General features: G+C 41.4%; 1 protein-coding gene across 1 annotated transcript in view; it reads right to left on the reverse strand.

Moving 5' to 3' along the window:
• Positions 1 to 18,140: 18,140 nt before the first annotated feature.
• The window catches only part of LOC307228361 (transmembrane protein 266-like), a gene marked incomplete at both ends in the record, with an annotated part of 40,980 nt that continues 31,798 nt past the window's right edge, over positions 18,141 to 27,322 (reverse strand). The window contains 5 exon segments of the mRNA XM_079997999.1: positions 18,141 to 18,838; positions 18,928 to 18,990; positions 22,246 to 22,480; positions 24,498 to 24,499; positions 24,502 to 24,612. Coding sequence (XP_079854125.1) covers positions 18,141 to 18,838; positions 18,928 to 18,990; positions 22,246 to 22,480; positions 24,498 to 24,499; positions 24,502 to 24,612 — 1,109 coding nt within the window.

The raw sequence follows: 27,322 nt of genomic DNA on the forward strand, positions 1-27,322 counted from the left end.
AAAATATAATGCAGATACAGATCTGCAGCTTCAGTTAATGTTCACATCACAACCATCAGAATGGGGAAAAATGTGATCTCAGTGTTTTCGACCGTGACATGATTGTTGGTGCCAGACGCACTGGTTTGAGTATTTCTGTAGCTGCTGATCCCCTGGGATTCTCACCTACAACGGTCTCCAGAGTTTACTCAGAACGGCGAAAAAAACAAGAAAAAATCCAGAAAGCCGGCGGCAGCTCTGCGGAGGGCGACGCCTTGTTGATGAGGGAGGTCAAGGGAGAACGGTCAGACTGGCTGGACCTGACAGAAAGGCTCCGGTCACTCCGATGTATAGCACTCTGTATAATGTTGGTGAGCAGAGAAACACCCCAGAATGCACAACACGTGGAACCTTGAGGCGGACGGGCTACAGCAGCAGAGGACCACGTCGGGTTCCACTTCTGTCAGCCAAGGACATAAAGCTGAGGCTGCATTGCTCACAGGCTCACCAAAACTGGACGGCTGAAGACTGGAAAAACGTGGTCCGGTCTTGATGAATCTCCATCTCTGCGGAGGCACACAGATGGTCGGCTCCGAATTTGGCGCCAACAGCATGAATCCGTGGCCCCGATCTGCCTTGTGTAAACAGTCCAGTCCGGGGGCGGTGGTGTAACGTAACGTTGGGCCCCGTTAATGCCAATCAATCACGGCTTGAAGGCCACAGCCTGTTTGAGTGTTGCCGCTGACCATGTGCTGTCCCTTCAGGGCCGCACCCATCTTCCAACGGCTCCTTCCAGCCCCAAAATGCACCGCGTCGCAAGGCAAAAGTCGTCTCACGCCGGTTTCATGGACACCACAATGAGCCCGGTGTTCTTCGGTGGCCATGTGCAGCTGAAATGCGCAGGAATGACTTGATGCAGTCATGTCAACACGGACCAGAATCTCAAAGGAATGTTTCCAATATCCTGTGGAATCCACGCCAAGAAGAAGTGAGGCTGTTTTGAGAACAAAGGGAGGCCCAACCCAGTAGTAGTGTAGTGTTCCTAATAAAGTGCTCAGTGAGCGTATGTATTCCACGTATATTAACCTGTCCTTTTGATTTTGATTTCGATTATAAATCATTTTAGGAGCACTTTTTTTTTTTTTAAACCTTTACAGTGAGGTTCAGTTTTTGCTCTTCCATCAATGTCGTGCCAATGTCAACGAGACCTGAAGCGGTTGAATTTGATGAGTCATTATTTATTCTATTCTCATTTCGTTGATGGGCTCCATTCAGCGATTCCTCAACAAGGCAACACAGCAACAGTTCTGTGTTGCTGTGTGTTCCAGGCGGGTGACGAACCATCTGCCTGTTGTGTGAATGCTGCATGTTCTCACACCGCGCACGTGGCCCCGCCGCGTTGAGGACGATGTCGCAGCATCACTTTGGGGTATTTTATTAACAGGCCAGCAGGTGCACGGCCCCCTCACCTGCACTCCCCAGCAGATGTGTCCTCTGTGTGCGTGTGTGTGTGTGTGTGTGTGTGTGTGTGTGTGTGTGTGTGTGTGTGTGTGTGTGTGTGAGTGATCTCGGCAAATGGACCGATCCCTGCGCTCCCTCCCTGGTTTCAGGCTGAACGCTGCTCGTCTTGGGTTCTACTTAATCCAGGGAAACTTTTTAGGGAGTGTGTGTGCGTGCGTGCGTGCGTGTGTGCGTGTGTGCATATGTGTGTGTGTGTGTGCAGTCAGGTACCAGGCAAAAGGAGTGTGCTTTTCTATTTCGCTCTCTCTCTCTCTCTCTCTCTTTCTTTCTCGCTCTCTCTATCTCTATCTCTCTCTACATCTCTCTCTCTCTCTCTCTCTCTTTCTCGCTCTCTCTATCTCTCTCTCTATATATCTCTCTCTCTCTCTCATGAAAACAGCCCCACTAGATTGACAGTGCCTTTCATACTGTATTATCCAGCCTGGCTTTTAACTCCAGAAGAACTGTGTTCACAAATTGATGTTCTGCTCCTCTGGGGCTGCAGCTGAAACATTAAATTGTCCTGAAATATTCATATGTGAGTGCATTTAGCTGAAAGCAATTGATGTGTGAGTCCCCGGGGGGCCAGATGGTAATATTGCAGGGGCCCGTCGCTGGAAGGCTCCCCGATGCTGCGGCCGGCACCGTGATTGTACCCGGTGCTGCGGGCGGAAAAGCTGCAGGAACACCGGGGTCAGAGTGGGATCCTTGGTCGGGGCGGCCATGTTTAGACGAGCTCTGAGAGATGCTGCGGCCGCTGTGGTCGAAGCTCCTGAATACTATGGGAAATGGGAGGTTTTCTTTCTGCACACACTCAGAAATACACACAATATCAATAATTTTGTGGGGAAAGGTCCAAGTTAATGTCAGTTTTTCTGATAAATACACCTTTTTTTTCCGAAAATGTGAATAAATGAAAGGGTTGTGTGCACCTATGCACACATGCACCTATAATTACTTGTAAATTTTAAAATGTCCTTACCATAAACGCTTCATTATTATACTACTATCTTAATATTATTAACAATAATATTATTATATTATTATTGTTATTATTATTAGTATTATTATTATTGTCGTTTTGTAGTTGTTGTTATTGTTGTTGTTGTTGTAATTCTTATTTTTATAGGATAATATATATTACATATATTATAATAATACTTATTATATATATTATTATATAATATTATAATAATATGATATTATAATATTATCATTTTATTACACCAGAATATTACAATAATATTTTCACATTGCCCTTGCTACTAGTACTAACATTACATGTCATTGCTACACACTACTGTATATACTTACATGCAATATAACTTGTATTTGTAATTGTACTTGTACTTTATCGTACACATGCTCATTTTGTGCTCACTAGGTAACATAGTACTTCTCCCATTAACTTCTGTTCATATGTTTTTATCTTCTGTTTAAATTTCTATTTCTTGCTCTGTTCTGTCAACGTTCTGCTGCTGTGGCACATTAATTCCTCCTCTGGGATTAATGAAGTGTTATTTACCATGCAATTTATCACATTTCTGGAATGAATGACAGTTAATCACATTCACACTGTAATACACCTAGTATGCACATTTCTGTGTGCATGTCGGTATTCAATCTACTTAATTCAGATTTTGTAAAGAAAAATAAAAAAAATAAAAAACAGAGATCAAAGTAATTTCTAAAAGTTTCTGAACTGTCACACTTGGCTGATGAGCTGGGTTTTTAACTTTTATAGTGCCAAAAAAATAAGAAATGTGACAAGTGTACAATATATTTGTTTGGATTTGAATTCAGGAAGAAGATAAACATTTGTAAAAATGTGTCTGAATCGGTAATAAAGAGCTTTAAAGACAGGAAGCAGCAGTGAGGTATCATAAAATAATAAGGTAGTGTATAAAGCTTGTAAACATTCATTTCCCCGCATTAATATCATTATGAATGTGGAGTTTCAGGAGTATTTCGGGGAAAAAAGAAATGTTAATTTTTGTTGCAATTATCTCCCTAAAGGTTTGTTGCTTTTAACTCCAAAGCATTTGCGAATTCACCGCCAGCGAGTCATGCATAACTACGCTGAATTAGGCTTTTGCACAACACGTTGCTAAGTTAATTTTGGTGTCGGTTCTTTTATTCAATTCTTTCGAGCTCAGAGTTGTCGCTCGGTCCCAGGAGGTTCCCTGTGTGCGCTCTATCCTAATGTTTATCACATGAATAACCCGTCCGCTCTTTATGAGATATATAGAATATTTAGGTAGTAAAGAAAAAGTAAAAAAATAAATAAAAAAAAAGTGAAACTTTTTTCTTTGCATGAATCACTATTAGAAGTTATTAAATCGATAAATTTGAAATTAAAGCAAGTATTAAACTATACTTACACAGGCTAAATAACGCGTATAATAAATGCTACTAGTATTTATAATTAATTTATAATATAATATAATATAATATTCAGTTTCTAAATAAAGGATTTTTACAATTCCTCCAACTTCTCTGATATTACATATTATTTATTAAAAGGGTTATAATATCAAAAGAACGAGTTTTTTCTGTGGCTTGCTTTCATATTTTTCGTTGTTTTTTTTAATTATTTTTTTATTTGACCCATATATACAAAGAAAATGGTTTCATGTAAATGCTAAAGCCCCCACCCCCCCCCCCAAAAAAACTGTACCGTAGCCATGACAACTGTCTCCTAAGTGGCCTCGGCCCACGCGGCCTCTGGATCGAGTGCACTTAGGAAGTATGTTTCCAAAAGGAAACCTGAGAAGCTTTTTAAAGAACGATGTATAATTCATTTGTATTTTTCCCGCTCTGAGCTTCTAGGGAGCGCGTCCCGTGCTCTGGATCTGTCAGTAACGTGGTAATACGCCCTCTGTCTATTTGTTCTGTGCGAGATTTTCGACTTTTTAAACATACACCCAGCTGAGGGGTCACACGGAGCTGAGTTCCAAATCACTTTCACTCACTGATGAAGAAGACGATGAAGAACGTCCCATTCATAAGTTAAAAACCGCGTCGCTTTTATTCATTTGAAGAGCAAATGTGGCTCCTCATTTGGACGAAACTCAGCATGATGCACGCAGCAGGTTGGCATGATTCAAACAAACTTAATCACACAAGTTTCATAACAAGTGTAATTATTTTTTGTGTATTTTCTTCAGTTTGACAAATTATCTCATAGCTACTCTACTTTTTGGATAATAAGGTTTGCACTTAAGGCCAATGCAGAAATGAATGTCCTTGAAATTGGAAATGAGGTTGAATTGTCTCCTCTTTGTCACTTTAATTGGAAGAATATTTGTATTATTTTAAAATCCCTCCAAAGGCCTTTTCGCAACATTGATTTAAACATTATTGTAGTGACTGTTGTGCAGCAACTCGTGACAAAATAACTGGTTATACATAATAACTGTATAAGTAGACATACATAATAACTCTATAAGTAGATATACAAAATAACTATATAAGTAGAAATACATAATAACTGTATAAGTAGACATACATAATAACTCTATAAGTAGATGTACAAAATAACTCTATAAGTAGATATACATAATAACTGTTTAAGTAGACATACATAATAACTCTATAAGTAGATGTACAAAATAACTCTATAAGTAGATATACATAATAACTGTTTAAGTAGACATACATAATAACTCTATAAGAAGATATACAAAATAACTCTATAAGTAGATATACATAATAACTGTTTAAGTAGACATACATAATAACTCTATAAGTAGATGTACAAAATAACTCTATAAGTAGATATACATAATAACTGTTTAAGTAGACATACATAATAACTCTATAAGAAGATATACAAAATAACTCTATAAGTAGATATACATAATAACTCTATAAGTTCAAGATATACAAAATAACTCTATAAGTAGATATACATAATAACTCGATAAGTAGATATACATAATAGCTCTATAAGTAGATATACATAATAGCTCTATAAGTAGATATACATAATAACTCTATAAGAAGATATACATAATAATTCTATCAGTGGATATACATAATAACTCTATAAGTAGATATACATAATAACTCTAGAAGTAGATATACATAATTGCTCTATAAGTAGATATACATAATAACTCTAAGTAGATATGCATCATGTCGATTATGCACATTTTAGTATTTTTAGAGCTTATAGAGCTTATTGTGCGTAATCACCGTGTGTCATGACATTTCACTGCATATATGTATGTGACAAATAATCTCTTGAACTTGAACTAATAGCTCTATAAGTACATATACATAATAGCGCTATAAGTAGATATACATAATAACTCTATAAGTAGATATACATAATAACTCAGTAAATAGATTCACATAATAACTCTATAAGTAGATATACATAATAGCTTGATAAATAGATATACATAATAACTCTATAAGTAGATATACATAATAACTGTATAAGTAGATATACATAATAACTTGATAAATAGATATACATAATAACTCTATAAGTAGATATACATAATAACTCTATAAGTAGATATACATAATAACTTGATAAATAGATATACATAACTCTATAAGTAGATATACATAATAACTCTATAAGTAGATATACATAACTTGATAAATAGATATACAAAATAACTCTATAAGTAGATATACAAAATAACTCTATAAGTAGATATACAAAATAACTCTATAAGTAGATATACATAATAACTTGATAAATAGATATACATAACTCTATAAGTAGATATTAATAATAACTCTATAAGTAGATATTCATAATAACTTGATAAATAGATATACATAACTCTATAAGTAGATATACATAATAACTCTATAAGTAGATATACATAATAACTCGATAAATAGATATACATAATTACTGTATTAGTAGATATACATAATAACTCTATATGTAGATATACAAAATAACTCTATAAGTAGACATACATAATAACTCGATAAATAGATATACATAATAACTCTTTAAGTAGATATACAAAATAACTCGATAAATAGATATACATAATAACTCTATAAGTAGATATACATAATAACTCGATAAATAGATATACATAATAACTCGATAAGTAGAAATACATAATAACTGTATTAGTAGATATACATAATAACTCTATAAGTAGATATACATAATAACTCTATAAGTAGATATACATAATAACTCAACAAATAGATATACATAATAACTGTAAAAGTAGATATACATAATAACTCTATAAGTAGATATACATAATAACTCTATAAGTAGATATACATAATAACTCAACAAATAGATATACATAATAACTGTATAAGTAGATATACATAATAACTCTATAAGTAGATATACATAATAACTCAACAAATAGATATACATAATAACTCTATAAGTAGATGTACATAATAACTCAACAAATAGATATACATAATAACTCTATAAGTAGATATACATAATAACTCAACAAATAGATATACATAATAACTGTATAAGTAGATATACATAATAACTCTATAAGTAGATATACATAATAACTCAACAAATAGATATACATAATAACTCTATAAGTAGATATACATAATAACTCAACAAATAGATATACATAATAACTGTATAAGTAGATATACATAATAACTCTATAAGTAGATGTACATAATAACTCAACAAATAGATATACATAATAACTCTATAAGTAGATATACATAATAACTCAACAAATAGATATACATAATAACTGTATAAGTAGATATACACAATAGCTTCATAATTAGATACAAAACAGACACTATAACACCTGATCATAAAGTAATTATATTTCCAAATACACATTATAACCTTTTCTAAAAGGGAACATGTAATCAACTGATTCAACAATCATTTGATGCATAGACTCACAACAAATAAGGAACAATTGTGGCAAGAGTTGCATGTATTTTTTTAAGTAACAATATGATGACCATGCACTATTTTATCACAAAAATGTTGTTCATCATTATGTGAGTTTGCAGTATTTTATTTTGATAAGTCTTTGAATCAGATGTTAACTGTCACTTCAGTCAAGATTTGTTTCTGTTGTTGTATTGTCCCACTCAATCAATACCTACACTTCATTTTGTAAAGTTTTAGCAATCACGTCTATAAACCATCTTCCTGCAGAATGCCCCAGGCGACCAATACCATCACACACGTTACACTCAGATATTTTCTACACAAGTGATTTATATTCCATGCTAATTTTCTGTTTTTCCCACTGATCCTATCCTTTGAAATCTCGAAAGAAAAAGAGGTTGTGTTGCACCAAACATCTCATGTCCATATGTTTGGATTCTGACTCGCATGCATCCAATATCTCGATTCAAATCTCCATGATCCACGGGATATCTAATTTATGAGTCTTTTTAAAATTTCAGTGTTCATTTCCTTTGATCGCGGCCGCGCTGACAGAGAGAAATGACGGAGGAAATCCCAGGGGACGTATCCCGACGTGACCCGCCACGCGAGGCCCTCCCGCTTATCGTTCCACTCCCCTTCTCAAAGAGGCTTCTGCTGCTGTTTTTCCCACATTTCCCCTTCTGTGCCAGGTCAAACAATAACATCAAATTTGTTTTGATACCACCATCATTAAATTCTCCGAGAGGAAGGATTAAGGGCTTCACATAAGAAGCAGTGTTATCTCTGAGGCCTTCAACTTCCATCTGTAAATGAAAATGAAAACAAAGATCATGTAATGTTAATGCGGCTAAAGTGACTCCCTCTGAGTCGTTATTAAGACATTTCAATTATTAAGACCAGCGTCTAATGGTCACTGTTAAGTCACCTCGCCTCCTCCCTGGATGTGACAGCCGCCACCTCCCGGTTCCCTTCCAGAAGTCCCAAAAGCAATTTGCCTCTCTGTGCGTCTGCTGAAGGGCTGAGCGACGCCCACCGTCACAGTCCTTAGTGAAACTCGATGATAGACATTGACATGTGGCTTGGTCTGATTTTTTTTATTTGGCTTTTTGAGGAATTCAATACGCAGGAAAATATATTTTGGTTGTTGCCACATGCGTCAAAAAACTCATCATCGCATCAACGGATCATTTCTGCTAAATCCTTAAATATTTCATTTTTTACTATTAAATATTGCCACAGCGCTATGTCACTATCCTGTTAACCGCTAAAAAGGCCACAAAGGAAGACTTTTGATTTTGCTCAGATTTCTGTTATTATTAATCTTAACATTTTTCGGCCTAAAAGTATCTGAAACACGGAAACCACAGTACGCACAGACGTGTTTTTTTTCGATTTGATCAATATTAATGTACAATGTACAATGGAATTTGTGAAAAACCATTGCAAATTTAGCAGGAGTTGAAGAACGTTGGCGCACGTTGATTAGGTTGAGGAGCGGAGCGCCTTGTGACATCATCATCTGACGTAATATAAGTCTGGTTCTCTGGGTGCTTGTTCGCAAGTTGTGCTGTTTTGCGCTGTGATCCCGGCATTACGGAAACTCAGAAAACTGTAATACGTACACGACTTAACTGGACCTTGTGTATTGCTGCCTGCAATACAAAGATTTGCAGTTGGATCAATTATGATGTCATCATACTATTGCCTATAAATGTGCAGGTTGTGATTCAGAATGCACACTGGCACCGTGTCCAGTGTGCAGGGTCGACTCCGTCGCTGTGTAGTGGTTAAGGATTTCAAACTAGCTATCTGTGTATTTATGTACCTTCTTACCTGGTAGATGTCTGTGAATCTGTTTGATTGATAGTTTATCTCTCTGGTCCCCATTACTTTGCCGGATTCATGAAAAATATGAAAAACAGTCGTCCACAAAAACTCGTGACCACCTTGAGTCAAGTCCACTCGAACGTATGACCGAGTGATGCGTTCAAGATTCAGCGAGGCGTCGGAAAAATAGATGCCGTGCAATGGTAATTACTCACAGAAATACCGCAATGTTTTTTTGTATTTCATGGAAACAAAACGTATTGAAAATGTAATACAAATGTAATTCACGGAAAAAGTCAACAGTAAAATTATGTAAGTTCGACGACGTAACTATCGTAAATCTCCGCAAACCTGCGTAAATATTGACGCACACGAGACACGACGTCACCTATCGTCATTGGGACTGCACATGTACTTACATACAACAAGAAAAGTTATAACAATGACAAGGTTTGGTTTGACGTAAAAAAACCAACAGTTGTTTTAAAAAAACCTTAGTGTTAAGTATTGACAAATTCTTCCATAATACATTTATTTACATTTATTTATTATGTTTATGAAATAACATGTATTTATTATTATTGTTATGCAAAGTATTTACAAAGTTTGTTTTTGTTTTTGTTCCAGATGCCGAAAAATAGCCGATAGTCGGCGGTGGCGTATTTGAGAATACATAACAAGTGGTATAAGGATGAAAAATGTAACAATTAATGCAATAAACCTCTTTCCAAAATTGAAGAAGATCCAAAAACCAAAAATAACACTAATGAATCTATGTGCATTGATAATATTGAAAATGCGGATTTAAGTTCAGAAGATGAAAATATTGATGAAACATTAACTGATAAACCACAACATGAATGTTTTTGGACACATGTTTCCAACCAGTTGAAATTGTACAGGAAGCATTAAAGCAGCACTTTGATGACATTTTGTCTGTAGCACCAGCAGAAAGAACAACCCTGCACCAATATTGGAGATTAAATCAATGAAGCAAAATGTTTCCCAGTTCTTGTCACAAACAACAATTGGGAATGTTTCATACATGTCGTCCAAGTTTGATTCACACCAATCTACATTTGTATCAGGAACTATTGATAAAACTTTACAAACTCAGCGAAAGTTGAAGAACATTTGTGTAACATTGGCTTCATTGGCATGAACCAACGCCATATAAATCCACGGTTCGTCTTTGAGTGGTTGTAAAAATAAGGAAATTGTAACTTGCTGCAATTGCACAGAATCCGGAGAACTGTAATGCGTATAATAATAATAATAATAATAATAATAATAATAATTATATATATATATATATATATATATATATATATATATATTTATTATTTTTTTTTTTTTAGGGGTGCAGCCATAGGCTGTTATTGTTTGGCAGCCCCTTATTGTCATTGTTCAAGAAAAAAAAAATCACAATTTTGAAGCTGAAAACTATCTGGAACATCAAATTCGGCATAACACACAAAGAAGGTTTATGTCTTCTTTGAACCGTGCTGTTCAAAACACCTTGCGGTTGTAGTTTCATCCAAGTCAATGCACATACGGAGCAGATATTAGGGAAAACCCGACCAGATTTACATTAATACACAGACGAGCCAGTACATCTGACACCAAAATATGGCCAACCCAGCTAAGATTATCTGGCACACATACTTCAGCATAAGCCATGAACACAGTGGTCGTTCGAACCGTTATGTCACAAGGATCTCGTGGTCTGAATTTCATCCAAATCAATCCACATACGGAGCAGATATTAGTGAAAAACCGAACAACTTTGACCCGAAATATTCGGTTGCTCTGGTTAACTGACACGTCACACGTCTCGCTCTAAAATGAACGACATGAGATTTACAGTCAGATGCTTTATGATCTCATCATATTATTTACTATAAATGTACAAATTCAGATTGGCAATGTCCAGTTGCACCGTGTCCAGTGTGCGCCGTGGGCTCGGTCACTCTGTCGTCTTTTACGTTTATATTTAGTTTTTAGATGTCAGTAGATCAGTTTGATTAATATTTGAAATCTGTGGCTCACATAACTTTGCCGGATTAATGAAAAATGTAATACAAACAAATCCTTCAAAATTGGTCAGCGCGTCCCTCGAAAACACTGAAATGTGCGACTGAGTGATGCGTTCAATATCCAGCGAGGCGTCGGAAAAATAAAAGCTGGTCTAAGGTAATTATGCACAAAAATACCACAACATTTTTCGTATTTTTTCAAATAAAAGACGAGCCCGCCACGGCACCAAACGGTCACCCGTCACTGAAAGAAATTATTGCAAAACTGCCCTATTTTCATTCGTTTCAGGAGCGGGCCGCTTTGTGACATCATCATCCAGAGTTACTGCATATAAGCCCAAGCTTCGTCTCTCTGAAGTCATTGGCACCCAGCCACTTGCGAGTACGACATCTAGACAGACAGCTTGAGCCGGGGCTGCGTTTAAAGGCAACTCGGAAAATTGTAACTTGTGCTGTGTTTTACAAATCCCCGGGAAACAATAATCGTTCAAAGAAGACTTTTTCCCACCGCAGGAAGTTCTGAGAACCTTTGGTTGAACTGACCTTTTCTTTTGTGTCCGCACTGCGTCATCCAGGAACGATCGTAATTCTTAAAACACCGTTCTTCGGGAATATTTAAACTGAACACCAGAAGAGCAACGCAAGGACATAAGTCCACAGTGTTTGTAACTTTTGTAGCGTGTGGTGCGTTTCACAGAACCCGGAAAACTGTAATTATTATTATTATTATTATTATGATTATTATTATTATGATTATGATTATGATTATGATTATTACTATTATTATTATTATTATTATTATTATACTAATAGTTTGTGATGCAAGCTCGCAAACGATTCGGTCGTAGTGAACAAATCTTTCACAGTTTTTCTCAATTATTTACACACTGGCGGGGGTGTGGTTAGGCCCCGGATGAAGACGTCAGTGCGACGCCCTTCCAGTGGCGGCACAGCTGTCCCGAATCGGGCTGGATTAGTGGCCGGGCGCCGCTGATTGGTCCGATTCGGGGCAGGAAGATTTTTTGACTGTGTGTCTGTCTTGCATCGAGCACCGACCAGGAGCCCAGTCGCAGCGACAGGGGCATTAGAGTTGGACATTCTGTCTGCACGTCGACTGAAAATGTTTATACTTATTGTTTTGGCCAGCGAGCCCATACGTTGAAGAATATAAATATTACACATGTACACACGTAGTATAGATGATACTACATGTGCTTTCCATTCAGATTGCAGTTCAAAACCACACTTTCTTTTTTCACTACCCACAATTCTCTACATTTGGCACAGTCTTAAAATAAAATAAATAAAATTCCTTGTGTTCACATTCCATGTTCACACTGCCAATCAAAATGCTGAACGTACATTTCCCGCTATCCACACACAGAGGCACAGTGAGAGCAAGAGGAGGAGGTGGAGGAGGAGGTGGAGGAAGAGGGAGAGGAGGAAGAGCAGGACCAAGGAGAGCCATCATTTCTGATGAAATCTGGGCCACAACAGACGACTGTACATACGTACTAAGTCTAACACTGAACATGCAAAAGGAATAAGTCTCCTGATCAGGCATTGTACGAGTGCTTTCCATTCATAGTGTTTTACATTGAGCACATCAGTGTCTAATTGGTTCTTAGAAATGTAAATTAATATTATGGTGTGTGTGTGTGTGTGTGTGTCATTTCGACGCAAAAAACCATCTTGAGAAGTTATAACATTATTTTGAATGCACAGTTTCATTTTCGCAGGAGATTTGTGGAGTTTTGCCTCTTGTTTGTGTGTGTGTTTGGATTTGTGAGTAGAGTTATGAGAATATGAGGTGTGTTTTCGGGAAAACGTTTGAACAAATTGAGAAAAACTGTAAATTAATCTCAAATGACTCATCGTCACTACTAATTCTTTCATTTTGAAACCTGAGCATGTTCTGGTGAAAACAGAGCTGCTATTCTGACTGGAACGGATTCATTTGACAAATTAGTGCAGCCTTACAATTTTGATCTTGTAACAAGAGTTTTTGTTTTATTTTTGTTGTTTTTTTTTTATTTCACGTGGAATTTGAAACCATCGGAAGCCACCTGGAGAGCTCTCACAGCCCACGCGGCGCACGGTGGCTGAAAAAACGCCGGTGTGCGCTTTCACATCGATTTGATTTCCGTCCTTTGAATTCATTTACATGCTTTGTTGCCCCTAAATAATTTGCAGCGCTGGCATCTCCGCACTTGAGTGTCGTGACCGTAATGGCTGAGACTGATAGTGCCAGGCCAAGGTCTGGCACCCTCGCTCAAAGGGCCTTGCATTGTGTTGTGGTGAAAGCCCGGCGGCGTCATTTATTTGTCGGGCCACGCGTCATTACTTATGCATCGCCGGTGTGTGTGGGCGCGTGTGCAGGTGGACGGCTCGTGGGCATCGCGGGGAACACTATCGAAGTGGTGGCTGCAGTAAAAGGTAGCAGGTTTCACATTGTTATCACCTTACATGCGCGCTCGCTTCTCACATAACTGCAATACAATTAAGACTGTGGAGCGCCGCGGTTGGCCAGGTTGTTCTCCTGGGGAAAAAAAGAAACAGGAAAACAACCTTTACTTGTTTTTATATTTTATGTTTTTCTAACTTACTTGTCATATACCGGTATTTATGTTCATATTATGTTATATGTCTATATTTTCTTTCGCAATATTTCTTCAGTAATGAAGCGCTGGAGGAGTTATATATCTGTATCTGTGTAACCACTGTCACATATATTCTGTAGAACTATTATGTGCCTTGTATTTTGATGTGAAACAACTTTGTATGTTTAAACCTACAAATAGCCTTTCACCCCACACTGTTATTCATTTTTAACCACTGCATAGTAAATTAGCGTGACTGTTGGACTCATTATGGATTGAAAATAAATTCCGTACCACATTATTAAGAGAAAAATAATGTTTTCTTTACATTGGCCTCTAGGTGCCCCTAGGTGCAGAGAAAACGGTGTAAAGTGCCCTGGAGGTCAGCATCAAAATCAGAATGACTTTATTCCGCCAAGTGCATTTATATGTAAGAAGAATTTTTCATGGTGAGGTTGGTGCTTTACTACCGACAAGTAACGTTAAATCCCCCAAAAATTGTCAACATACAAAATAGCCGCAAAGTAAAAGTTGGAGAAAACAAGTGTACTCCACAGTGCCCCTACACTAGAGAAACATTATCGAGGACATTATCGAGGGCCGATGTTCGATGCCCAGGGGAGTTTTGAAAGGCTGCACCCCGAGGGCACGTTTAAAAGGGCCCAGAGACGGTTGCCGTGCGTGGAGGTGGCCTGGTGGCATGATGGTTGAGATGCTACCTTTCAGTACTGCCGTCACTGGTGCAAGTCTTGTTTATTCCATCCGAGTCCTGTTCCTTTAATCAAATGACCGGAGGGAACAACCAAACTTTGTAAGACCCAGCTACTCAGAGAGATAAGCCGCTGTAAGGAGGACTTGAGGGTTCGATGCCAGGTGAGCCTTTGAAAGGCGGCACCTCGAGGGCGCATCTAAAAGCGCCCGGGTACCCGGCTCGAGTGTGAAGGCGACCCAGCAGCATGATGGTGTTGTAATCGCAGACCCCGTCGATCGCTGTGGAATGCGGGCGGGTGGCCGGTTCGACCCCCTCTCTTCCCCGGTAGACGGATCGCCAACAAATCCCGCTGTGGTGGGTGTGTGTGGGGCGGGGGGGCTCGGGCAGCCCCCCAGCCTCAGGGAGCGATGACTCTCGGGGGTTTTCTGAGAGAAAGCTGTGTGTTGCTGCGGCGTCTCAGAGCTCACTGCTGATGCAAAGACGGAGTTCACTGAAAGCTGGAACCTCACCCTCTTAATATTACAATTCTCCACATGAGGCATTAATGATTATGACTGAAACTTTAGCAGTTGGACCTCAATATTGATGTTACATGTCAGAAACGTCATAAAGTATGTTAAAACGCACTCCAGGTGGTGGTAACACATCACGTTTAAAATGCTGCCAACTGTGCGTGCCAAATGTGTTGCAGTAGATGTTTATTGTGATTTTCTGTTGTTGCGATACGGCTACCGGGGCAGATAGGGAGTCGAACCGACCACCCGCCCGACATCCGCAGCCATCGACCGGGTCCCTCATGCCACCGGGCGCCTTTAAACGCGCCCTCGGGCTGCCGCCTTTCAAGCTCTCGAACCCTGAAGTCCTCCTACAGCGTCTTATCCCTTCGGGCCGCTGGGTCTTGCGAAGCTGGGTCGTCTCCTCCAATCGTACGATTGAAGGAGCATGACTTGGAGGCAAAAAAAACAAAAAAAACAGGGTGGTTCGGTGTCAGTGAACCGTCGTGCCACCGGGTCACCTCTACGCATAGCCCTGATCTCCGGGTACTTTTTTAAAAACCTGCCCTCGGGGTGCCCCCTTTCAAAAGCCTTCTACAGGAGCTGAACGGCTGAAGCCGCTGAGGCTTTACAAGGCCTGGCTCCGTCTCCTCCGTCCTCCTCCTGGGAGGGAAAACTCTGGACCTCGAACCCCGGGGCAGGGCGCGCTGGAAGGCGGCAGCTGAACGAGCCCGCCAGCAGGTCACCGCCACGCTCGCGCTCCTGTTCTCCCGGCACCCTTTTTAAAACGCACCCCCTTTCAAAAGCTCGCTCAGCGTCCAACCCCGGAGTCCTCCCAGAGCTCAAGGCGCTCTTAAACGCTGCCTTTAAAAAAATCTCACTTGGCATCGAACCGTCACGTCCTCCTGCAGTGACATCTCTAGAGCAGTCTTTCTCAAACTGGGGTACTCAAAAATCCTGTGTTAAAAAATATTGGTTGTCTATGATTGAGTTTTAGTTAAAAACAAAACCACATACAACATACGAGTACATTATTTATGTTATTTTCTTTTCTTTCTGATCAGAAATGATCTTAGAGGGGGTACAGTACTAAAGAAAAAAAGTTTGGGAACCACTGCTCCAGAGGGCCCCCGCGATAGAGAAAACATTGCAGTGCTGTGAGAGGGACATCCTGGTCGACCGTAACAAGGTCAGTGTTGCAGTCAAGGTCGTTGTCTCCCACTTGGGAGCTCTAGATTGCAGGAAAATTGTGTTTCAGGTGTTCAAAACAATCGAAATGTCCTCGGCCCCCAGAGATGCCTCCTCTTTCCTTTCCTTAAGAAAGAGAGCGAAAGACAAATCCGCATCGTGGTCGAGGGGGTTTACAAAAATAAAATCCTCTTCAAGGGTAATTGTAATTACTAGGCAAGGACACATCCTTACTCCCGCACAGGCTCGGAAAGCATTCTGGACCTTTTTTGTTTTGTGTTGTTTTGTTCATCTTAATAAGACGATTACGATATCTACGTTTATTTCCCTGAATTGAATCTCGTTGAAAAATATATTCCTCTGCTTTCTATCTGCATTCTCTCACAGTGGGTCTTCTCGTGATGGAAAAGAAGATCACAATTAAATCACCATCTATGCTGACTCCGCTGGTCACAAGTACACTGTTTGATTTTGTTCGATTTTCCTCGTCAGTATGGGAAAAATGTACATAAACAAATGTCCCCGTAACGGAAGACACTCATGGTTTGTCGACGGCTCCGTTGCCGCAGTAACAGCGATCAACAAATCAACAGACGTAAGAGGTTGACAAGTAACAAAATGGTACAGTAGTTTATATTTAAAATAATAATTAAGACGAGAGAGGGGGATTTCATTTTCCTCGCTCGGCGTTCGAAACGACCGCACCAATTAACCGTTGTTGTGACAGGTTCCTCCAATGTTAATAACCCTAAATAATTAACAGGTTTCTGAGCGTTATGCAAATAGCTGCGCTGGCAGTAATGCAATACCGGTGTGATGCGTTATGTTATGCGGTGGCGAAAGCAAAGATCACAGTGGGACACTCGTATTTTACCAATCTTTCAATAATTTCTTTAAAAATATTCCATTGTTTTTTTTCAAATGATCGCATTATTACAGAACTTAATTACTTTTCAACAGCTTGAAATAATCGTAAGTTACATTTGTCAGTAAATCAGAAGCTTTTTTTTTTTTTCTTTTTATTCAAATGACAAATCCTACTTTTGCCGACAAATCACTCCATAATAAGTTTACGAAACCGTCTGTAAACATTAAAGTGCAAAGGATTAGATTTTGCCATTTCAGGGCACACGTCTTAAAGGTTCATGCTACAAGCTTTCCAATCTCATGTTCACTTTTGATAATCCACTCACAAACTGTTACATGTCACCGCACATATGCCTCCGTCGCAAAACGTCTTAAAATGTACTGCTAAACAAACAACGTGGTCCGTGGTTCAAAATATCTGAGTTTTCAGTCATCAAACCGAATATCTGAGTCTCTTAAAAGTTCTTAAAAGGCATTGGTCAGAAAGGCTGTTGTTAGGATGGCTCAACCAGTCTAGATACCCTGTTGTTGATAATGGGAGGAAAAAGACACGCGCACAAACAAATGTTAAAAAGCTGTTAATACAAATAAAAAGGAAAGGGAAAAAAGCAAAGAGGCCACTCTCAAAAATACGATCACGGCTGGGAGCTAAAAGAACGCGGAACAGTCTCTTGGTGGATGAACCAGGATTGAGAATAAGAAGCTCTGCTCAGTATTGACCTGAACGACGCCCCCTGCTGGTTTCAGGTGGGTACTTTTGGGACCTATTAAAAGTGGGAATTCCTGATGAGAATTGTGTCTCAACGACACGGAAGTCGCAGTCTTTGTTGTGCTATTTAAAACACTTTTCTGGGGGGGGGGGGGGGGGTTCGGCCGAGCTCAGGTCCGTAATGTCATTTCGGTTTTTTTTTTACCTTCAGAAGCATTTCAGAAGGGGGCTTGTGTCAAACCGCAACCGAAAGAGTTGGATTCGCACACCTGAAAAATAAAAGGAAATAAAAAGCTGTCGGAACCTGTTAACCAGTTTTTAAAAAAACCTCCTAGATGATGTTCCTATGCGTCATGCATGCGTCCCAGCGGGGTGTCGGCCGGGCCCAGGAGCCGGTACTTCTCCTCCAGCGAGGGCTCGGCGGCGCCGCCCTGCAGGTGGATAAGCGGCTTGGTCTGCAGCAGCACGCAGCCCCGGCCGGCGCCCGCCGCCCGCCGCCGCTCCGCCTGGTTCCTGCGGTTGTAGATGTTGATCCGGTGCTCCAGCTCGGGGCTGGCGTTGGCCGAGCAGGTGGGGCTGGGCAGCTTCAGGTTGACGGGGTTCACCGCCAGGCCCTTCTGGCCCAGGCGGGGGTCCTCGGAGAGCGAGGAGAGCAGCTCCTGCATCACCGCGCTGGGGTCCGCGCAGGAGGAGGAGGAAGAGGCCGGAGCCGAGGCGGGAGGAGCAGGGGGAGGAATAGGGGGAGGAGGGCGGAGGGAGCGCTGGGCGGCGTAGCCGAGGCCCAGGTCCAGGCCCATGACGCTGCTGTTGCTGCTGCTGCTGCTGCCGTCCGTGGCGGTGGAGGAGCCCGGGTGGCGGCTGCTCAGGCTGCCGGGACGGCGGGTCCGGCTCTCGCTGCCGCTGCTGCTGCTGCTGCACAGGCGCTCCACGGCCAGCAGGGGGTGGGAGGGCAAGGGGGGGTTCGGCTTGGTCGGGAGGTGCACGTCGATGGCCGCCGTGGTGATGAGTCGGGGGCCTGAGGCGGAGGCGGAGGTGCCCGCGTCTGGAGGAGGGAAGTTGAAGCGCAACAGAACTTGAAGCCGTGCGAAGTTCATAAAAAGATCATGTCAAATGAAAGATCATGGTGCTAACCGCTGCCGGCCTCGCTGTAGTACTGGCTGATGTAGTTGTTCATGTCATCACGTACGACGGGATCTGGGTTCAAAGGAAAGGGACATTTCTTTTGGTATTATGTTAAGGAAAGAAGAACAATTTTGTAGAGACTCTTTATATTAATGTCACAAAGTTAATAATAACTTCTCTATATTATATAATTCCACAAAATCTTCACAGTCCTTTCATTCGTGTTTCTATGTGCTATGTGGTAGCCGGGCCCTACATTTTTTTGGTACCCCTATAAGTTTGAGTTCCCCTTTCCGCCTCTCCCCTTACCTCTGGTGGCACTGGGGAAGAGGAGCTAGACATGGCGAGGGCACGGGATTATTTGGATGCTGGTTTTCGAGAGGATAAAAGACCCCCCCCCCCCCCGAGTCGCGACCGAAGGGAGATTGCGGCAACACAATGATGTCGCATTCCACACGAACGGGTAAGACTCTTCTCACATCGGCCTCTTAAAAACCAGGAGCGTTTCACAGTATATCTGCCGCGCCTCGGCCCATACGGGGCAAACTGGGACAGAGACAGTCTGTGAGGGCGAGAGAGGGGGAAAGAGAGAGAGCGAGGGGGAGAGAGAGCGGGAGCTCTTTGTTCGGGGCGGCCGTATCCCTCCAGTGCACCAGCCCCTAAAAAGCACGCTGGATGGCTCCTCTGCTGCTTCATTGGTCCTGAGCCTGGTGTCCGCCGGCTGAGCCAGAGCCCAAAGTACCCTGAGTGCCTGCCCTCCCTCGCCTCCGCCCCGGGGGACCCGCCAGGGAGACTCTGACGGGTAATTTCATTTATTTTTCGGTTTAAAATATTAATCCCGGAGCCACCCCTGGAGAGGAAGCATTGCACTCACTAAAACAAGGCCGAGACAATCGCTCCCCGATTAATAACGCATGAGTCTCAGAAAGGAGAATGGGCCGTCCGGCCGGCGTAAAGAGGCTCTCCCCGGCGTGCGCGCCGTCGGGCACCCGTGGAAATGGGGAGGTGACATGCGAGTGTCATTTCAGTCCATATTTTAGACATGGAGGAATGGGAAGTATGAGGAAGTATGAGGAAGTGTGAGTCCCAAAAGTTAAAAAAATATATGTTTTGATTATTAATCATAATCTATCCATTTTAGTTAATTTCATTTTTTTCTGTTGTAGGTATGTATACTGTATTGAGACTTTTTTCATTTAATCATTTTTTATGTAATCTTAAAAAAAAAAAAAAAACTTGTAAAGAAAAAATGATGATTAAAATCTGATTTCATTTGAACTTTTTTCTTTTTTTTTTTTTTTAAATCTTGAAACCTCAACAAACATATCGTAAAAAATGCTTTAAGCTGAATGTACTTGGAACACCATGACATTTGATGGAAATCTACTCTACTTTTCATACAGTAGGACAGGGACAGACTGGGACTAAAAACTGTCCCCGGACTTTTTTACCCAGACCAGCCCACCACAACCAGCCCGCGGATACTGCGCCGCCCCCGCCCCATCCACGCACATACAAACACACCAGCCCTTGATAACACCGCTTATAAGCATAGTGGATAGATACTTTAGGGTAGTGTAACACTAAAACAAAGCTATTTTAAGAGCAAGTGAAAGGTTTGTTGCCGGCAGGCCACCGCTGTGAGGATGCCGCGATGGATTCAGGCAGTCGGTGTTTCACGAATGTCTATATTGAACAGGCTGTAGAATCGATTTCAACAGAGGAAATAAGTCGACATCGTCGGCCCCTTTGGTCACCAGGGCTGGTGCATCATCAAAGTGGGCGACGCGGATCTCTCTGATCTCTCTCACTCTCAGGCGGCCCACGGAGGGACTGGCCTACGGGGATTTCGGGGGCTTGAACCCAAACCTGGGTGTAACTAGGGATCGATGATCAAGATACCCGTACCGCCATATGACGGAGGAGGTCGCCCTAATTAGAGGGCGTGAGAGAGAATCTCCCCGCAGGGATTCATAAAGTGGCGATTATTATCATTAATTAATAAAGACGACACCAATCCTATACGTCAACATTCCCTCTCTTTTTTCAAGTGCAAAAAAAAGGTGAATTGCCTATTTATTTCCTTGGGTTGTGTGAACCTCGTGTAAGTTTCAACCTTGACAAACAAATGTAGCAGCCTGTTGCATCGGTAAGGATGAATGAAAGAATGAATGAATGGATCAATGAATGAATGAATGAATACCATGAAACGGGGGGCGTCTCAACACGTTGCTAAAATGCTCATCTGCACAGATAATTCGTTCAGATTCGTGGTCCTGCTGTTGGCCCAGTGAGCCTCTGGCCTAAGTGCATGTCCCCCGTCTTGCCTGCATTTGTTTTTTTAATCTCTCCTCGTCCCTCAGAGCCAGATTTCCCTCCGTCCCCCGGGGCGCTGGTGTGGCTACCGTGCAGCCCCTCGGTGGCCATTGTGATTTGCAGGTGAAGGGGAACAGATGTTCACAGGGACCCACTCTCTGCTCGCGACAAGGCCCAATGCACAGAGCACTTTATACCTGAAATAGCCCGAGCGGCGCGGGGCGACTCGGCGGGGCGACCCGGGGGACGAGGCGGCGATCGGGGAGATAGTCGGCTAAAGACAGACGGCCATGAAAGCTGACGTGGTGTGGGAGAACATGCTTGTTTTCCCCCGGATTCACCACATCCTAAAAGCTTTTCTGCCCCCATATTGATCGTGAAGCGCCTGCGGTCAGGCGGGTGTTGTGTGCGAGCGCGGAGGGGCTAAGAGGCTGGCCTCCACCTTGCTCCAGGGCTCCTGCTCCACATTAGTCAACACTGCTCCGGCATCCACTCCACCTGGTCTTACACCGCGCGGGACTTTGTGTCCCACGTAATTATGCACATAGGACACGGTGCAGCGCCTCCGCAGTCTGTCATGGGGTTCAAGCAACAACGCCGCGTCCAACGCCGCATCAAACGTTGCATCAACCGTTGTATCCAATGCTGTCTCAAATACTGCATCCAACAGTCTCAAAAACTGCATCCACCGCCGTCTCAAAAACTGCATCCAACACTCCATCATGTTTCTTTAAGTGTGTAGGCCTGTTTGTAATATGCACTTAAACCATAATACATCTCTGTGATTTTATTGTGGTTTTTTTTATCAGTTTTTAGCCTTTTATTTCAATGGGTTTATTCTTCTTTGCTTCTCTGTAATAGATTTAATGCCTAATGTAGAGCACTCTGATGTGCCCTGTTGTATGAAATTTTTAAATTATTATTATTGTTATTATTATTAAACTTATTCTAGACCCACCTCCAGCTTTACACCACTCCCCACACCCAACCTAGGGGAAAGTCCTAAATTACCTGTGGAGGTGAGCGGGTCCCTGAGGTTCCTCTGTCCGCCCTCGTCGTCGGACTCCCCGGGCGTCGAACCCTCCACCACCTGGAAGCCGCCGCTGCCGCCGCCGCCACTTCCGCCGCCACCGCCGCCCGCTTTGCCGCCCCAGGGGTGGTGGTGGATCTGCAGGGCTGCCTCCCGCTCCGCCGCCAGGTCCAGGTCCTGCTGGGCCAGGTGGGCCCTCAGCTGCCGGATCTCAAACTGGAGGAGCCACGTGTGTGTTTGGGGGTGTGTGTGTGTGTGCATGTGTGTGTGTGTGTATGTGTGTGTGTGTGTGTGTGTGTGTGTGTGTGTGTGTGTGTGTGTGTGTGTGTGTGTGTGTGTGTGTGTGTGTGTGTGTGTGTGTGTGTGTGTGTGTGTGTGTGTGTGTGTGTGTGTACGGTGTGTGTGTGTGTGCGCGTGCGTGCGTGTGTGTGCGTGGAGGGGGTGGGGGGTGAGGATAAGAGGAAGGAAGGGGTTTTCGGAGTGTAAACAAACAGGAAGAGCGTCAGGAGGCGAAAGAAGGATCGGGGGAAGTCAGCGAGAGAAAAGGAGGACAGAAAGAATCGAGGGTTGCGGAGGGTGAACAGACAAAGGGATGAGAGAGAGGAGATAAGGAGAGGATGGAACAAAGGACAAGAGTAGGGTGAAGAGGTGACGGAGGCAGGTGAAGAGCGGAGGAAGTGTGGACAAAGTACCACGAGAGGTAAACAGACAGACACCATCAAAAAAACAGGGGAAATTCCGGATGTGTTTATTTTTTATTATTATGTTTATTATAACAAAGAGTCTGCAGGGAGCTCAAAATGGATTATATACAAAATGAATCAAGATCTATTTCCACTAGTGTATCCATTGGCTCCCCACACCCTTTAAAAATAAGTGAAATAAAGGCTTTTGTCCCAGGGTGCTGGACTCAGATCAGAGCTGCATGGAGAGCTTTAGCGGTGGCCTTGAAAACGACGTCCCATTAGAAGCTTCTCAATTGTTGTGGATCAATATTTCATTTTGTGTGTTGAGGAAACACCAGATCGAGTGTTTCCAGTCGTACTTTAAGCATCCCATCATGTCCTGTGCGTTTCCTACAACGGGCCTTATTGACATACATTTATGGCCCCTCTCTCTCTCTCTCTCTGCATTGATTTTTAGGACTTGGGAATAAGTTATTGAAAGACCGTCGACAAAATAACCTACCACAGCCTGGTGAACTGAGTATAAACGTCACTGTTTCAATGAAGAGAGTTACAAATTGTTTAGTCGGGAGAAGCCGAAAGCAGGTTTTATTTCTTAACGTTTCTCATAACGTGTGGGGATTTAAATGTACCATAAATATTTGCATTGTATATTAACATGTGACAATGGATTCTGACTATTTGCTGGGAAACCTTTATCAGGCTCGGGCTGTATAACTGTGTGAGGCACTGATGAAACTTCATTTGATGTTGGAGAAAATAAATTATATATGTAAGGCTTTGCTGCCCCCTGCTGGTAGGTAAAGGAACGGCAGTGTTTGGCTTGTTCTATTCTTCTTTTTAGATTATATTATATTATGATTATGATATTATAACTTATCGCTGGTGGCTGTTACAACTTGTAACTTAACATTTGTGCCTATTTGTAAAATTAAATAACGGGTTCTGTGATCTGTAGTGTGCATGAAGAAGGATCAGAGAATGCACACTATCTGGCCTGGTTCTGACTGGATTTTAGGGGTGGGTGACTTTTTATTCATCATAGTGTAATCATACCACGGCTAAAGCTGTTTTCCTCATTCAAATACCAGATTACTACGTGCATATACAGTGTAGACTCACAGTATAAACTACAGGCTCCATAAATGAACTGACCATATGAACCAACTATGTACATTGTTCTGCATATACATGTTATGCATCGTAGTTAGAAACCGAGGATATTTAAAATATATTAACATAATCCCTGCTGAGTGCACAGTGGACAGATTCTCAATAAAATTCACTGGACATTGAAAGCCACCCTGGACCTCCAGACAATGTGAGATTGAAATTAAAAGTGAAATTTATGTAAAATTGTGCGACAAAAAAAAAAAAAAAGGCAATATCAATTAACCTAAAGTTAGGCTTATTAACAGTGGTCACACCCTTTTCTCTCTAACTCGTCTACAAAGTACGGTGAATGCACTGTAACTATAACTTGAATGGATAATTATTGTATAAGTGTAAAGTCAGATGACGGGTGTTTGTTTTGTTATTTGACTCACGCCTGTTCCTGGCAGATCTGCGTGAGACGCTCAAGCTGCTCTTCCCTCACAGCCTTGGTCTTCTCACACTCCTGGATCTCCAGCTCCATCTCCACCTTCACCTGCAACACGTAGGCTGAGGATGGAGATGGAGGAAGTGGAGGAGGAGGAAGGAAGGAAGGAAGGCAGGAAGGATGGAAGGGAGGAAGGAAGGAAGGAAGGAAGGAAAGGAAGGAAGGAAGGAGGGGCAGGAAGGATGGAAGGAAGGAAGGAAGGAAGGCAGGAAGGACGGAAGGAAGGAAGGAAGGAAGGGAAGGAAGGAAGGAGGGCAGGGAAGGATGGAAGGAAGGAAGGAAGGAAGGCAGGAAGGACGGAAGGAAGGAAGAAAGGAAGGAAGGAAGGAAGAAACAAGTAAGGCAGGAAGGAAGACAGGAAGGAAGGAAGAAGAAAGAAGGGAAAGAAAGAAAGAAAGAAAGAAAGAAAGAAGGAAGGAAGGAAGGAGGTCATGAGGGCTAGAAAGGAAGGGAGGAAGAAAGGAAGGCAGGAAGGAAGAAGGAAAGAAAGAAATAAGGAAGGAATGAAAGAAAGAAATAAGGAAGGAAGGAAGGAGGAAAGAAATAAGGAAGGAAGGAAAGAAAGAAAATAAGGAAGGAAGGAGGGAGGAAAGAAGTAAGGAAGTAGGGAAGGAAGAAGGAAAGAAAAAAATAAGGCAGGAAGGAAGGAAGAAAGAAAGGAAAGAAGGAAAGGAGGAAGAAGGAAAGAAAGAAAGAAGGAAGGAAAGAAAGGGGGAAGGAAGGAAGGAAGGAAGGAAAGAAAGAAAGAAGGCAGGAAGTAAGGCAGGGAGGAAGGAAGGAGGGAAGGAAGGAAGGAGGTCGTGGGGGAAGAAAGGAAGGGAGGAAGAAAGGAAGGCAGGAAGAAAGAAGGAAAGAAAGAAATAAGGAAGGAATGAAAGAAAGAAATAAGGAAGGAAGGATGAAATAAATATGAAAGAAGGAAGGAAGGAGGGAGGAAAGAAAGAAATAAGGAAGGAAGGAAGAAAGGAGGAAGAAGGAAAGAATGAAAGAAGGAAAGAAAGAAAGGGGGGAGGAAGGAAGAGGGAAGAAAGGAAGGAAAGAAGGAAGGAAGGGAGTAAGAAAGGAAGGAAGGGAGTGATGAGGGAAGGAAGGAAGGAATGAGGGAAGAGATGAAGAAAGGAAGGAGGGAATGAGGGAAGAATAGAAGGAAGAAGGAAAGAAAACAATAAGGAAGGAAGGAAGGAAAAAAATAAGGAAGAAAGGAAGGAAGGAGGGAGGAAAGAAATAATGAAGGAAGGAAGGAAGAAGGAAATAAAGAAATAAGGAAGGATGGAAGGAAAGAAGGAGGAAAGAAATAAAGGAGGGAGGAAGGAAGGAAGGAAGGAAGGAAGGAAGGAAGGAAGGACAGAAGGGAGGGAGGAAGGAAGGAAGGACAGAAGGAAGGAAGGAAGGAAGGACAGAAGGGTGGGAGGAAGGAAGGAAGGAAGGAGAGAAGGGAGGGAGGAAGGAAGGGAGAAAGAAAGAAAGAAAGGAAGGAAGGAAGGAAGGAAGGACGGAAGGAAGGGGGTCATGAGGGAAGAAAGGAAGGCAGGAAGGAAGAAGGAAAGAAAGAAGTAAGGAAGGAATGAAAGAAAGAAATAAGGAAGGAAGGAAGGAGGTCATGGGGGAAGAAAGGAAGGAGGAAGAAAGGAAGGCAGGAAGGAAGAAGGAAAGAAAGAAATAAGGAAGGAATGAAAGAAAGAAATAAAGAAGAAAGGAAGGAGGAAAGAAAGAAATAAGGAAGGAATGAAAGAAAGAAATAAGGAAGGAAGGAGGAAAGAAATAAGGAAAGGAGGAAGGAAGGAGGGAGGAAAGAAAGAAAGGAAGGGAGTAAGAGGGAAGGAAGGAAGTAATGAGGGAAGGAGGAAGGAAGGAAGGAAGGAAGGAAGGAAGGAAGGAAGGAAGGAAGGAAGGAAGGAAGGAAGGAAAGAAATAAGGAAGGAAAGAAGGAAGAAGGAAATAAAGAAATAGAAAAGGAAGGAAGGAGGAAGGAGGAAAGAAAGAAGGAAGGGAAGAAATAGGGAATGAAAAAAGGAAGGAAGGAAGGAAGGAAGGAAGGAGGAAAGAAATAAGGGAGGAAGGAAGGAGGGAAGGACAGAAGGAAATAGGAAAGGAAGGAAGGAGGAAAGAAAGACGAAAGGGAGGACGGAAGGAAGGAAGGAAGGAAATTAAGAAATAGGGAAGGAAGGACAGAAGGGAGGAAGGAAGAGGGAAGGAAGGAAGGAAGGAAGGAAGGAAGGAAAGAAAGGAGGAGGAAAGTCAACCAGTACATCCACACCTGTACAATATAACATTCACTATAATTATGGAATATTAGTTATTATAGAATATTAGTCATGATAGAATATTAGTTATATGTTCATATATATATAGTTATATATATATATATATATATATATATATATATATATATATATATATATAGAGTTATATATATATATATAAAACTATATATAAAACTATATATATATATATATATATATATATATATATATATATATATATATATAGTTTTATATATAGTTTTAGTATAGAGTTTATAAAACTATATATAAAACTATATATATATATATATATATATACATATATAGTTTTATATATAGTTTTATATATATATATATATATATATATATAGAGAGTTATATATATATATAAAACTATATATAAAACTATATATAGATATATATATATATATATAGTTTTATATATATATATAACTATATATATGTATATATATATATATATATATATATATATAGTTATATATATATATATATAAAACTATATATAAAA

The sequence above is a fragment of the Zeus faber genome (genome assembly GCF_960531495.2).
Source record: "Zeus faber genome assembly, chromosome: 3".
In the NCBI taxonomy this organism is placed as follows: domain Eukaryota; kingdom Metazoa; phylum Chordata; class Actinopteri; order Zeiformes; family Zeidae; genus Zeus; species Zeus faber.